Genomic DNA, 15,800 nt, shown 5'->3' with positions numbered 1-15,800 from the left:
ATTGCCTAGATATTTAATCCACTTCCTCATTTTACAGATGAGAAAATTGGTGCTCTGGAAGGCTATACAATTTGTCCAGAGTTATTTAATGGCAGAATTAGAACCCAAGTATCATGAGTCCATTTTCTACCTCAAATATCTTTAGGCATTATTAGCAGTTCCTTGGGATAAAGATTGAAGAAGAAATGATCAAAATAGCAAAATTTTTCTGTGTGGTTCTAAGAGGTACATAGGAAAAAAAAACCTTTTTTCTCAAACTTTCATTATAGCAGAACCATTTTTGTGCCTCACTTTCTGAAAAGTACAGTAAGGAAGGTAGGAAAACATAAAAATTGTAAGTTAGTTTGTAAAAATATTCTGTGACTGGTCCTTTCTTTTTCTTGAGAAATGATGGAGAGGGGAAAGAAAAATGTTATAATGGTTGAATTGTAGCCTGTGAGTCTACCAACGTGTTTTTCTTTGCCTTTTTTATAAACCCAGGGCATCCTCACCTGTATAATAATAACAGCACAGTAGATAGAAACAGACACTGCTCTTCAGGTTACATGAAGGAATAACCAATATTCTTTTGCTGTAAAAATCCTTAACCCCACTTGTAGTTGCTCTAACGTTGCCATAGGTAGCGCAGATTTTCATTTTTTTTAAGGAGCACAGAAAGGACATTTCGTACAGTTGAGAGAAGAACAGTTTGGGATCAGGAAATATACCCTAGAAGGGGTGACACTTGAGATTTTAGAGAAGGAATAGAAGCCAGACTACAAGGCAGTTTAGGGACATTCTAGGCAGAAGTGACAGCATGAGTAAAGCATGAAAAGAAGAAACAGCTAAAAGTAAAGTGCAAGTATGTTTGGTTTGAGGGCTTAAAATGTGAAGCAAGGATTGATAGGATGTGAAGCTAGGCAGGGCAGATCCAAAAATATACCATGTTGAAGAGCTTACATTTAATCCCCTAGGCAGTGGGGAAGCTTTTAAGGGATTTCTTTTTAATTTTTTTTTTTCAACGTTTTTTATTTATTTTTGGGACAGAGAGAGACAGAGCATGAACGGGGGAGGGGCAGAGAGAGGGAGACACAGAATCGGAAACAGGCTCCAGGCTCCGAGCCATCGGCCCAGAGCCTGACGCGGGGCTCGAACTCACGGACCGCGAGATCGTGACCTGGCTGAAGTCGGACGCTTAACCGACTGCGCCACCCAGGCGCCCCAAGGGATTTCTTTTTAATGGGGAAGGGATAATAGGGTCAGATACTGATTTTAGATAGATTAGTCTAATAGTTTTAAAAAGAATGGTTATATTAGTTATCTAAGAATGCATAACAAATAAAAAAAACCTAGTAGCTAAAATAATGGGCATTATCTTATAGTTTTGGTTCAGGAACCTGGTCATAGTCAGTGAGGATCCTTGGCTCAGAGTCACTCACAAGATGGCAGTCAAGGTGTCAGCCAGGGCTACAGTCATTCTAAGGTTCATTTGGGGGAGAATCCACTTCTAAGCTCACTGAAGTGGTTGTTGAAAGTACTGAGTTCCTTTTGGACTATTGGACTGAGGGTCTCAGTTCCTCTAAGGAGGCATCCCTCAGTTGCTTGTCACTTGGGCTTTTCCTTAGAACAGGTCACAGCATGACAGCTGTGAGCAAAGCGAGAGCGTAAGAGAGCAGGGCGAACAAGATGGAAGCCAGAGTCTTTTAACCTGATTTTAGAAGTGCCATGTCCCACTTTTGCTGTGCTGTATTCAAGTCACTAGGTCCAGCCCACACTCAAGAGTAGGGGATTGCACAAGAACATGAATAGTAGGGAGGCATGGGCCATTGGGATCCATCTTTGAAGCTGCTTATCACAATGGACTTAAAGTAAGACTAGAGGCAAAAATGGCCCGCTAGGAGGCTATTATAATAATCCAAGTGAAGTTGTAGAGATTATTGTAGACAAGTGTAGTAGAATGACAAGGATGGAGGCAAGAGAGATTTAGGATGTTAAATCTTGAGAATTTAGTGATTTAGAGCATGGGGGTTTAAAGGGAGAAGAAGGAATTAAAGGTGGCATCTAATTATTCGTACTTAGCTCTTAATCTGACTAAAGAATATTTTCACTTGAATGTGACTTAACCTCCTGTCTACACTGAGTTTTCATCTTCACTACTGCCATTCCCTCCATGCTTTTTGTCTTTTGGACTTGTCCTTGGTGTCACTTCACTATTTCTTCACTACATCCAGTTAGACACCAGTTATTTCTCTCCATATCTGTTTAATTTTCCTAGTTATCTCTGTTCCTATCCTACTTTCATTATCCAAGTACTTATCACTGTGCACTTAACGTGTGGGAACAGTCTCGTAATTGCTTCCTTCTGCCCATTTCCTATCTTTAATCTAGATTCTAAAACATCTAATATTTGCTTATCTATCATTGATTTAACCAACAGGTATTTATTGTGGGCTGACTTTGGAACCAGCACTTTACTAGGCCTCCTTGGGAATTGTGAGGAAGACAAGCATCCTCTCTGTTCTCATTGTCTTTGTTCTTTGAATGTCTCCTCTTCCTTTCCACCTGTCAGAAACATCACTAATTTTGGGGGGTGCCTGGCTGGCTCAGTCAGAGGAGTACATGACTCTTGATTTTGGAGTTGTGAATTCAAGCACCACATCAGATGTAGAGATTACTTAAATAAAAACAAAACTTAAAAAAAAAAAAGAAATATCACTAATATTTAAGGTACGTTTCAACTTCTGCCTATCTTGAAATATATGTTTCTTTTGTCTCTGTCTCCTACAGCTGTAACTAGAAGGGATTTTACTTTGGAAATTTTGAGATTGTCCACATTTAAAAGAGAGCACTGGCTTAAGTTATTAGCGCAATGAAGCTTTTTCTGACCTCCTCTCTCAGTCTGCTTCAAGCAGTAGAGCTGTGCCTGGCCACCCTGACCCACTGGAATCATGTGGAAAGCTTTTTAAAAACATATGCCGTGGAATACCTGGGTGGCTCAGTTGGTTGAGTGTCGACCTCTTGGTATCGACTCAGCTCATGATCTCACGGTTTGTGAGTTTGAGCTCCGTATCAGGCTCCGCACTGACAGCATGGAGCCTACTTGGGATTCTCCTCTCTCCTCTCTCTGCCCCTCCCCTCTTTGTGCTGTCTCTCTCTCTCTCTCTCTCTCTCTCCCCCTCAAGATAAATAAATAAAAACTTTTAAAAATCGTAAACAAATGAGAACAGATGCCTTGACTTCCCTTCAAAGATTCTGATTTAATCTGTCAGAAATGAAAACAAATAAGACTCTAAGGTGAATTTGATGTCTAGATAGTTAAGAGAACTACTGCAGTAGAGTCACCCTCGTCATTGTACTGTTAGTTGATTTGTGGACATTTAACCATCCAAAGAGCTTAAAGTAGTGATTTCCAAATACTGGTGAAGGACTGGCTACAGCAATACACACAGACATTCAGACCCTGTCACTAAAGGTGCTGATGCACTAGATCTGTGGTTATATTGAGGCTTCTCTACTTTTTATTTTATTTTATTTAAATTTTTAAAATCTGTATTTATTGATTTATTATTATTTATTTATTTTTTTGAGAAAGAGAGTGCGAGCAAGGGAGGAACAGAGAGGGAGACATGGGATCTGAAGCAGGCTCCAGGCTCCGAGCTGTCACACAGAGCCCGATGCAGGGCTCGAACTCACGAACTGTGAGATCATGACCTGAGCCAGAGTCAGACGCTTAACCGAGCCACCCAGGCACCCCTCCCTTCTATTTTTTAAATAATGAAAATATATAACTGGTAATGAAAGATATGTAATTGATATGTAATTGGGCTGTAAAAATATTGGGTGAACGGACTAATATACCATATTAATTTTTTTGTATTTTTCCTTACAATACTATTCAGATACATACATGTAATATTTGATAAATAAGGACCAGTTGGCCATTGTATATTTTATAGATTACATTGGAAGATTCTGGTCAATCGAAATAATGCTTTAAATAGCAGTTGAATGACTCCTATGTTTAGATTTTTGATGCTTCAATACTATTCAGTAGTATAGTTCAGTGTTTCGTATGTTAGTGCATTTTATCTAGCTCTTTTATTTTTAATAATTTACCGATCACAGGAGAAATTTAGAACAATGACTAGATTCTTTTTTCTTCATATTATTCTGATAAATCTTACTATGTTCTAGTATAGGGAGGTATATTATTACTTTCTTGCAGAATGGGATTGTCAGAATGGATTTAATAAATGTTTTCTTCCTTTTCTTTAGCGTTATTCCTCTTTTAAGAGAATCTGTTGGCATATTAATGCAGAGAACCCCTCCAGTGTTGGAAAATACTCTGCCTCAGTGCTATCAGAGGGTAAGTTTCAGAGCTTCCAAGCCATTAAATTTTATGTTGTTTCCAAGCTGTTAGGGTTTTTAACTTTTACAAATATGGGTAGCATATGTATATAATTTAGTATTTCTTCAAGATTGAATGCTGACCATGAATGCTATTTACACAAACCAGAATAAAATCATTGGAAAATACTGAACTTTACTAAGGAAAATGTGGTAGAACTTGTCCTCGTTTAGAATTTGAGCAGTTCTTTTAAAATATAGGTATGAGTAGCAGATGATATAAGCATTTATTCGACCTGTATTTTTTGAGCTCCTACTTTGTGCCGGGTATTCTAATAAGGTACTAAGGATATAAGAGCAAGCAAGACAGACAGTGTCTCTGTTCTCGAAGAGTGTACGGTCTAGTGGGGAAAAACAGGCACTAAATACCTTGAGAAGTAAGAAAATATCCATGACGTTACTGTAATAGAAATAAAACAAAGTGATGTGGTAGACGTGGATGGTTACCTTAGATTCACTAAGGAAATTATATTCAAGGAAATCGAAACCTTGATGACATGAAGGAGCCAGCCTTATGAAAATCGTGGAGGAGAGGGTTTCAGGCAAAGGAACAGTTTATGCTTCGCGCAGAAGTTCTGTGGCTGGAACTAATTTTGAGTTGTGAGGAACAGAAGAAAAGGCTACTGTGGCTGGAGTGTAATCAACAAAGGGATGAGTGGCTGGAAAGGCTGCAGAGAATGGTAGGGGCCAGATCATACAGAGATTTTGGTCTTACAAGAAGTTTAGATTTAATTTTAATCCAGTGGGAAGCATTAGAAAATTTTTAGGCAGGTACAGTGTCCTAAAACTTAGGTTTTTAACAGATTATTCTGCTTGCTACTGGAGAACAAATTCTAGAGAGAATGAAAGAAAGCAAGCCAGTGATGAGGCTGTTGTTATCTATGTGGGGAGAAATAGTGGCTAGGACTAAAGAGGTAGCAGTGAAGATGGAGGTAAGGACATATTTGGGATACATTTTCGGAGATGGATTATATATTAGTGGAGAGGAGAAAAAGTATTGCCTCTCAGCTAGGTAGATGCTGGTACCATTTGTTAAGATTAAGGTTGTATTGATGTAGGTTTGAGGATGGAAAATCCCCCAAATCAAGAGTTCTATTCTGCATATGTTAGAATTGAAGCACCTACTGTTGGTATAGGGGGAATATAAATGCAGTGGTTGGATATGCAGATCTGGTGTTCAGGGACAGATTAGGTAGCACTAGAAAGAGTTTTGAGACATCAATATATGAATATTTAAGATATTAGGATTATATGAGATTACCTTGGGAGAATTAAGCTCTCTTCTTTTTAGCTTTACTCTCACCTCCAGATTTACAGCACAGGCGGTAGAAAGCCAGAAAAAGGAGTGGTAAGGCAACTGGAAAACCAGAAGAGTGTAGTCTCTCAGAACTGAAGAAGGAAGCGGTAATCAACTGCCCTGAATCTTTCTGAGGGGCAAGCAGGGTAGGAACAGAGAAGTTACCATTGACTGGCATCATGAACATCGCTAATGACCTTGATAAGACCAGTTTCAGAGAGTTTGGGGAGGAGAGCATGATTTGAGTAGATTAAGGAGAAAATGAATTGGGGAAATTAGGGATAGTAGCTAAGACTATTTAAGAAGTGTTGCTGTAAAACCCAGTGTTTGTAGCAGCACTATCAACAATAGCCAAAGTATGGAAAGAGCCCAAATGTCCATCGATGGATGAATGGATAAAGAAGAGGTGGTATATATATACAATGGAGTATTACTCAGCAATCAAAAAGAATGAAATCTTGCCATTTACAGTTGCATGGATGGAACTGGAGGGTATTATGCTAAGTGAAATTAGAGAAAGACAAAAATCATATGACTTCACTCATATGAGGACTTTAAGAGACAAAACAGATGAACATAAGGGAAGGGAAACAAAAATAATATAAAAACAGGGGGACAAAACAGAAGAGACTCATAAATATGGAGAACAAACTGAGGGTTATGGAGGGGTTGTGGGGGGGGGGGATGGGCTAAATGGGTAAGGGGCACTAGGGAATCTACTCCTGAAATCATTGTTGCACTGTATGCTAACTAACTTGGATGTAAATTAAAAAAATAAACTAAATAAAAATTTATAAAGAATAATAAAAAAAAATTTAAAAAGTTAAAAAAAAAAGAAGTGCTGCTGTTAAAAGGAGCAAAGAAATGAGGTGACAGCCTGGTATGGATGTAGTATCAGGCAGTGTCAGTTTTTAAAATAAGATATTTTAGAACAGTGCTGTCCCATAGAACTTTCCCCAGTAATGGAAATATTGTATAATCTGCACCATCCAGTACAGAGATCAGAAACAGCATGTGGCTATTGAGCACTTGAAGTATGGCTAGCACAACTGACTTTGTTAATGTATTTTAATTCTCATGTAGTTAAACAGGCACATGTGTGTAGTTATTTCTGTATTACACAGCGTAGTTCAGGAGCATGTTTGTTATTGATAGGAATGGGCCATCCTAGAGGAAGAAATCGATGGTATGGTAGTAAAGGTGGTTATTGAAAGAATGAAGTTCTTAAGAAGAAAAAGGATAGAACTGAAAGCCCTATGGGGGAATTCAGTGTAGAAGGAAGCCAGGGGTACTGTATCCCTGGACGGGGGGTGGGGGGGGACAGAAAGTGCTGACATAGGGTTCAGTCAGTTAAGCATTCACTTTGGCTCAGGTCATGATCTCATGGTTCCTGGGTTCAAGCCCCGTGTCGGGCTGTGCCCTGGCAGTGTGGGGCCTGCTTGGGATTCTCTCTCTCTGCCCCTCCCCTGCTCATATGCTGTCTTTCTCTTTCTCAAAATAAATAAATAAACTTAAAAAAAAATGTGCTGACATAGATGAGGGTCAACTGGTAGATTTGGTGGTATAGGATAAGGGATTTTCTATGTACTTTTATTTTCTTTATGATTTATAAGGCAGTGTAATCAAACAAAAAAGCTTAGAAAGGCAGAGGAAAAAAGAAGAAGGTGTAAAAGGGGGGTTTTTTTGAAGGAGGGAAAGTGAAGTGTTGCCCATTTTGACATTTGTGGTTATGATTGTAAGGTAGGATAGTCATCATAATTATGGAAGAGAAGGGAGCAATTTATTGAATGTTTACTATAAAGCTGGTTCCTGTACTAAGTATTTTACATATATTGTTTCTGGTCTTCACCATATTTATACAGGGTAAGTTTTATCGTCCTTTGCATAGGTAAAATTGAGGCTCAGAGAATTTAAGTAACTCATCCAAGGTAACAAATGCTAGTGGCTCAACCAGCATTCTACTCCTTATCCATCTGACTCCAAAGCTCATGCCCTTTCTGTTCTACCACACCATCAGAATAGGAAAAGCAACACAGATTTTCATCTGTAACTACAGTTTCCCCGTATTTTTTAATGTGAGGAGAGTTAAAGTCAGTTTGTATAGGAATCATTCCTTAGTCTTACTACAAGACTACTTGCTTTCTTAGAGGTAGAAGATATCTATTCAGTTGGTTATTTCACTCAGTATATCCCCTGAGGATGCCATTTAGAAAAATGTAGGGTGATAATCAGGTTCTAGCCACTACATCATCAGAGTCCTGAAAGAGGAAGAAAAAGTCCACCTTGACCTCTTTTCCCAGTAAAAGCAGTTTTTAAAAAGGGCATGGTGGGTAGTGTCTCAAATTTCCTACCAACTCTCTTGGAGTTTATAGAAAATAATGCCTACATTCATCAAATTCTGATAAAAATGAATATTTTTGATAGATCTAAGTTCCACTTTTTCTTAATTAACATCCCAAATGGATTACTTAAAAATCAGAGAATCTCAGAATTGAAAAGGATCTTGTCTTTTTGGTAATAGGCATTCTAACAGGTGTAAGGTGGTAATTCAGTGTGGTTTTGATTTGCATTTCCCTAGTGATTAATGAGTTGAGCTCCTTTTTACCTATCTGTTGGTCATATGTATGTCTTCTCTGGAAAAATGTCTATTCTAATCCTCTGTCCATTTTTTTTTTAATGTTTATTTATTTTTGAGAGAGAGACAGAGCATGAGTGGGGAAGGGGCAGAGAGAGAGGGAGACACAGAATCCCACAGCTCAGGCTCTGAGCTGTCAGCACAGAGTCCAACATGGGGCTTGAACTCACGAACTGCAAGATCATGACCAGAGCCAAAGCCGGATGCTTAACTGACTGAGCCACTCAGGCACCCCTGTCCATTTTTTAATCAGAGAGTTTGCCTTTTTCCTATTGAGTTGTATGAGTTATTTTTATATTTTGTATATTAACCCCTACATATTCAATTTTTAATGGTCCTTTCCCACATTTACTTTTTTTCTCATATTACAGCATTTTCTGTATTTCCAAAAACGTAACCATTTTATTTAGGTTTTCAAAATCATGTTTTTATTTTGTGTGTGTTTATGTATATATATTATACACACACATAGACACACACACAATTTACTGAGCAACTTACTTGGGGCAGGAATTGTTTTTAGGTGCTAAGGATACAAAACATAAAAAAACAAAAATACATCCCTGCTCTTATTGAGCTTAAGTTTAACTACATGAGAATTAAGTTCAGGCTATAAAAATTATAAATAACATAAAGGAGTAATGCAATATGTGACAATATGCTCTAAAAAGTAAAAAAAAAAAAAAAAAAAGCAGAGAAACATGAAAGTGAAAACATTATTTTAGATAATGTAACAGAAGACCCAGAGCACGGAGTTACAGTAACTTACTGAGATGACATTTGCCTAAAAACCCATACATAGTTGAGTGAGTAGAAATCAGGAAGGGAGGTACACTGCAGGCAGAGGGAACAGCAAACACCCGGAGGCGGGAGTGTGCCAAACTTTTCAACCAGTGGTGAGGACGCTGGTTTAGCTGGGGAAGAAGGAGCAAGGCCGGGGCAATAGGAGATGAGGTGGTCAGGTAAAGGGGGGGCCATGTGACACGGGTCCGTGTAAGTCATTGTGAAAACATTGGTTTTTGTTCAGCATAAGATGGGAAGTCCTTGGAGGATTTTGAACAGGCAAGTGGCAGCATCTGACCCAAACTAACAGGATCGCACTCGGGCTACTGTGATGAGAATAGATGGAAGAGGTGCAAGAATAGAAATAGAGCAGTTATTAAAATATTTTATTATTATTATAATTATACTTGAGATAATAATACTTGAGATATATAACTGAGATATACTTGAGATATAATCCAGACTTGAGATAATGCTGTCTTCAGCTAGGCTGATAGCAGTGGAGATGGTGAGAAGTGTTTGGATTCAACTTTTAAAATCTGTTGTGTGTAGTTGGTTTCCCTTTTCATTCTTTTTTTTTTTTAAACCTCCATCAGAGGTTGTCTTCCCAATGGTTGTCAGCTTAAGGACAACCTTACAGAGCCATTGGAAAAACTTAGCAACTTCTCTCTCTTTTTTGTTATCACATGATTCAGAGAAGGGTTTGTGTTGGCATTTAGCTCCTTGGGGGCTTGGGGATGCAAAGGTCTTGTAGTTTCTGGTACAGTGAAGAACTGTCCTGTCCAAAATATGCCCCCTTTAAGAAATACTGACTTCTCTACTTCACTAATCTTGCAAAGAGCTACTTTTTTGATATTGTGAATTCTAACAGTTTCTAAATCTCTGGTTCATTAATTTCTGTCCTTTATTTCCTTCCTTCCAATTTTGTGGAGTTCACTTTGTTGTTCTAGGTTCTTAGCTCATTTGTGTTCTCTGATCAATGTATTTGAAAATGTAAATGTCCATCTAGGTGCTCTGTTAGCTGTACCCTACATATTTTGATAGGGCTTCATTCATATTTCCCAAACACCTGCCACAGCACATAACGAGTACCCAATAGGTATTTGCTAGTTAATTCAAATATCTCCAGCCCCTTTTTACATTATTTTTAATGTTTATTTATTATTGAGAGAGACAGAGACAGAGTGTGAGCAGGGGAGGGATAGAGACAGAGGGAGACACAGAATCCAAAGCAGGCTCCAGGCTCTGAGCTGTCAACACAGAGCCCGACGTGGGGTTCGAACCCACGAACTGTGAAATCATGACCTGAGCCAAAGTCGGACCTTTAACAACTGAGCCACCCAAGCACCCCTCTCCAACCCCGTTTTTGAACCAGAGAATAGAATCCATGTTTACTGAAATGCCACGTAATAATATGATAATATTATGGTTAATAATTTAAGTAAGAGTGTACTGAACTGTTGCATATAATAATTATAAAATAGCATACATAATAAAATAAGGGGGCCCTTGTGCTTGATTACGATGCTAATATCTGTCCTTTATATTTCAGGTGCAGCAGTTACAAGGAGTTTACAGTTTACAAGAACAGCACTTCTGGACCTTATGTTCTGATGTTTACGTTGGGACGTTGAAATTAGTAGTAGCACCTGATGCTGATGCCAGGTGGATTTTAAGCCAAACACATAACATTTTTACTCAGGTATGACTTCTTTTATTAACTTCTTAAGGATCTTTGAATTCATCTACTAGTTTAAAAAATATTTACTATTTAACAGAGTAAATACTTATATCTATCCTATACTATGAGGAAAGCATAAAGGTACTTTTTTCACTCATACTGTCAAATTTGGGATTCTAATTTTAGTTAATACTCTTAAGGAAGATATTCCTATTTACTCATTATTGCACTAATTTGAATTCTTTTAAGAAAAAGTAGATCCTCCTTTATTGTATACTCCTTACAAGGCATATTAAATGCTTTTTAAAGCCAGGAACTAAAATAGCATTTGGAATAAGAATAATGCCTTGTCAGTGGCTTTAGCTAAAAGTAGACTGTGTTAACGGTTTTGTATGATAGCAAAGCCATAGTTCTGTGTTGATGTAAAAGCTTAATATGCTGTTGTGTTTGGGTTCATAAATTAGTCAATGCATGCCTGCAACCAAATTATTTCATTATATTAATGCTTAAGCCATCGTGGGTTGACATAGTCATGTGACCAATAACCATTGGAGGAGTGATTGCTGTGTTCTTCTCTTATCTATTGGGAGAATAAGAACATCTAAGGAGAGAGTGAGAAAATAGAAATTCTTCTCTCACTCCAGTTTGCTGGAAACGTTTGGCAAAATAATCTAGATGTTGACACTGCTGCCAAAATTATCTAGCACATAGATCCAGTGAAGAACTGTTTCCATGCCTCGAAACTGTGTGCTTTAAAACTGGCACATGCCTCCTGGTGTGAAGCAGTGAGAAGCCTATAACACCACCTGTGTGGTATTCTTGCCAGAGATGGTTAACGTGAATCTAATCACTAGCAAACAATCAGACAATCCCAGCTTGTAGAAACTTCTACAAGACTGTTAGCCTGCATTGTTACCAACTGTCAGTGTCAAGAAAGGGGGAAAATAACTAGTAGGGAATTATGCTAAATTAGAGACTTCACAATTAAATGCAATGCATAATCCTTGGTTGAATCTTGGATTGGAAATAAAAAAACAGGCACAGAGGAAATTATTGGGTGATTGGGAAATTCGAATATGGACTGCATAATAGTTCATAATAATTGTGTAGGTGTTAGATTTCTTGGGTGTGATAATGATATTGTGGTTATCAAAGAAAGTTCCCATTCTGAGCAGATACATGCTGAAGGATTTAGCGGCAAAGGGTCAGGATGTCTGATTTTCAAATGGTTCAGCAAAAGTGAAAAGATTCCTTTTAGAGAAATAAAGGAAATGTGGCAGAATGTTAGCGACTGGTGAATGTAGGCGATGGGTAGATAGGTATTTATCATACTATTCTTTTGATCTTAAAGTTTTTCAAAATAAAAATTAAAAAATAAAAACTTTAGAGACCCCTCATTGCCACCAGGATAAAACCCAAACTTTAGCACAGCCCAATTCAGTTTTCAAGCCTCCTGTTCTTCATTCCCATGTACTTCATATCCCTCCAGACTATTTACTTTCCTGTGTGGGACAAATTGTACTCTAATCTAAAGGTCCATTTCAATTGTTACTTTCCCTCTGAAGCCTAAAAACCCCTCCAAGCAGCATTGCTTTATCCTGTGATAATACATATTTATCTTCAGGTTCCTTCCAGACATCATGATTTTGCATTCCCAATACTTAGAAAAATGTACATGTATAATAAATTTGTTGAATAAACAAATTCTTAAAATTGTATTTGAACAAAACTGTCTTTACATATGCTAAGTATGGAAAAAGTATGGTTGGGTTCTCATTGGTCTTTTTAACCACAGCACAAAAATACGATCATGATATATACAGACACACACACACACACACACACACACACACACAGAAAGAGAAAGAGGGAGAGAAAAAGGAAGAGAGGGAGAGAAACATCATTATCTTCAGACATGGACAACAGAACATAATATGCAGTTTAGTTAAGTTCAGGACCTTAGTACAAATTAAATGACATCTCAAAAAAAATAGGAAAAGAAATGAAATGATTTCTCTAATAATGAGAAATGTATGTTAATGTTCCTTGGGGGATAAGTAATGACATAATTTTATGTATAGGCAACAGCAAGACTTACTCTAGTATAAAACAGTCTGCTGGTACCACTTACTCTGGGATCTGAAGAACTACGTGTCTTTTCTTAACAGACACTATAATAAGTCTGTATGATTATGACTTTCATGTCATAATGAAGTGTGCAAGACCTTCACAGTACGTCTGAATCCTTCTCCCACCTCCTTCCTGTGTTAGAGGCCAAAGGAGAATGTGGCTAGCAATAACTTTGCTCTTCCCCCGTTATTTCTAGATCATCATTCTCTCCTTTACCTTTTTCTTCTGGTTCTACCATGTCCTTCCACCCCCATTGTATAAGCCTCTGTTGACCTGTAGGACACACTGTACTCTTCTGTGACTTGGGCGCTTAGTCACGGTTTTCCCTCTGCAAAGGAAATGCCACTTCTAGGTTTAGAAATGCACAAGCAGCTGTGTCTGTGCTTAGGAACTGCTGAAGTTGTAACTGAAGTAGGTGGAGGACGTTCTTCTGGTAACCCTGGAAATCTTGGCTTTTCAAATGGCTGAAGCTGAAAGTTTATTCAGCTGCTTCTTTGGTTTTGGAGACTGTATTTGGGTTTTGAAATTTTTAAGCTCTGAAAAATATTTTAAGCCTTTTCATCAGCCAGGGTCAAGCCACCCTGTTCCACGCTCAGCAGAGACCAGGGATTTGCAGTGAAGATGGTTCAACACGTTTTTTCTAGAGGGGAGCGGGGGTCACCCTACTGATGTTTCATTCCATCCTTTAATTATTTTACAGTTGTTTGGTGATCATTGTTTTGGTTCTGACATAGCAGAAATTGAAGTTCCAAAAGACTGAGAAGGATCTTCTCAATAATAAGTTACACTTTTTGGTTTTATGACATTTTCAGGTATCTTTCTTACAGCTGATCTTAAATCAGAATTTAAGTAATAGTTTTTGGTTAGTAAGTTGTTCTTGCTAAACTGTATATGAAGATAACCTTAAACTGAAAGGACCAACATCAGTCTGCGAATTATAATTTTCCATTCTTGTGATAAAACTGTAAGCTTCATGACTCTTTAGAACTGTATATTAGGCATGTCCTTTTTATTCTCATTTTCCTTGGTTATCAATTAATCTTTAATGGCCAAAGGAGTTGGCTTGCTGTGCATGAAGAGAGAGTAAAACAAGTGAATTGGTGAACTTAGATTCCTTAGGGATTTTTAGTTAAGGGATAATGCGATTTTTAAACTACAAGGTTTTCTGTTAGCATAAAAAAAGTTCTCTCTCCCATTCTCCCCTGCACTAACTTTTAAAAAATGAGTTATCATTTGGCAATTGAGGAGATAGAAAACTTATTTTTTATATTTGGTATGTGAACAGGAAGAGAAAGGATACTGGATTAAGACGGCAATTTAACATTTTATGTTTCTTTAAAACTTGCTGATATCATCTGTAATTTTTTTAATATACTGTTTTGTTAGAAATAATGTTTGAAGAAAAAATCTCAAATATGCTTGTTTCATTGCTCTCTTCGTTCCACAAAGCACTGAAGACAGTCAAGCTTAAGACATGCTCTTTATTCAGTGATAGAACTTCTATCATGATTTCTTTCATCTTTTCTACTCCCTTGTGTCTGTTATGCATATTAAGTCCTGAACCCCCGCTTCCTGCTTCAGCTTTTTGTGCTCTATTCTCTAGCCTCAAAATAGAAGTTCATACTGATAATCCAGGAAGGAACCAGAAAGCCTCTTCACATGCGCAATTGGGAGTTACCCAAGTTTCAGGAACCTCCCCATCCCTCCATGCTTCTGATCCCATCCCTGTCTGACCATAGACCTCCCCCAGGCTCATGTCTGCTGGAGGGTAAGGGTAGCGAGTGGGAGAAGCTACCTACCCCTTTCCTGTTTGTAGATGGTTTTAATCTTAATTTTTATGTATCGATTCTGCTTCCCAACTCTTCAACTTTTCCTTATCCAACTTTACATTTTTTTCATTGTATGTGCACCTTCTGAGGAGGTTGGAGTAAACAGCCATAGGATGTGAGGCAGACAGGTCCCTAGGTTTATTGTTTTTAATTAATTCACAAGGTTTAAGCTTTCATTGGTTGGTTGATGGAGGGCAGAAAATAATAGCAGTAGCAAATCACCTTTATTGAGAGCCCACCAGTGCCAAGCATTTTGACAGGTGCTTAACATAATAATCTAGCCTTACAAAACAGGTTCTATTATTTGCAATTTTTAGAAGAAGGAACCCGGGCCCAAGTTATTGCTCATGACTTACAATTTCATCACATTCACCAGGGTGCCTAGATGGCTCAGTTGGTTGGGCATCCGACTTTGGCTCAGGTCATGATCTCACGGTTCATGAGTTCAAGACCCGCATCAGGCTCTGTGCTGACAGCTTGGTGCCTGGAGCCTGCTTTGGATTCTCTGTCTCCCTCTCTCTGTGCCCCTCCTCCACTCATGCTCCGTCTCTCTTTCAAAAATGAATAAACGTTAAAAAAAATTAAAAAATAATTTTATCATATTCACTCGCTGTTTCACTAATTCTGAGATGCTTTAGTTTTATATGCAAGAGTAAGGCAGTTTTCAACACTTCAGTTTAAAAGGATAAAGTCAGGGGCCACTGGCTGTCTCAGTCAGTTAAGTGTTCAACTTCGGCTCAGGTCATGATGTCGTGGTCTGCGAGTTCAAGCCCAGCATTGGGCTCTGTGCTGACAACTCCAGAGCCTGCAGCCTGTTTCAGATTCTGTGTCTCCTTCTCTCTCTGCCCCTCCCCCACTTACACTGTCTCTTAAAAATGAATAAATGTTTAAAAATAAATAAATAAAAGGATAAAGTTAATATCATATATTCAAAAACTAAAAAGTAGAAAGCTTCTGTATAATTTGGTAGAGAACACAAACCAGAATTTTCTGTAGCCATTTTCCCGTTTACTTTCCTAATTTTTTAAAAGTTTCTGAGTCATTTGCCTTTTCACAACA

General features: G+C 38.1%; 2 protein-coding genes across 3 annotated transcripts in view; one reads left to right on the top strand and one right to left on the bottom strand.

Annotated features, from left to right (window-relative positions):
- DPH5 (diphthamide biosynthesis 5) overlaps positions 1–15,800 on the bottom strand; it is an 85,857-nt gene that overhangs the window by 13,279 nt on the left and 56,778 nt on the right. The gene's annotated exons all lie outside the window — the stretch shown is intronic.
- Positions 1–15,800, top strand: part of SLC30A7 (solute carrier family 30 member 7) — an 86,638-nt gene that overhangs the window by 61,046 nt on the left and 9,792 nt on the right. For both annotated transcript variants that reach the window (XM_058716389.1, XM_058716391.1), the window contains exons 9-10: positions 4,255–4,345; positions 10,654–10,803. In XM_058716389.1, coding sequence (XP_058572372.1) covers positions 4,255–4,345; positions 10,654–10,803 — 241 coding nt within the window. The remainder of the gene's footprint in view (positions 1–4,254; positions 4,346–10,653; positions 10,804–15,800) is intronic.

The sequence above is a fragment of the Neofelis nebulosa genome, chromosome 2 (assembly GCF_028018385.1).
Source record: "Neofelis nebulosa isolate mNeoNeb1 chromosome 2, mNeoNeb1.pri, whole genome shotgun sequence".
Classification (NCBI taxonomy): Eukaryota; Metazoa; Chordata; class Mammalia; order Carnivora; family Felidae; genus Neofelis; species Neofelis nebulosa.
The sequence above is the reverse complement of the archived record's forward strand: the minus strand, read 5'-3'. Positions and strand labels throughout refer to the sequence as shown.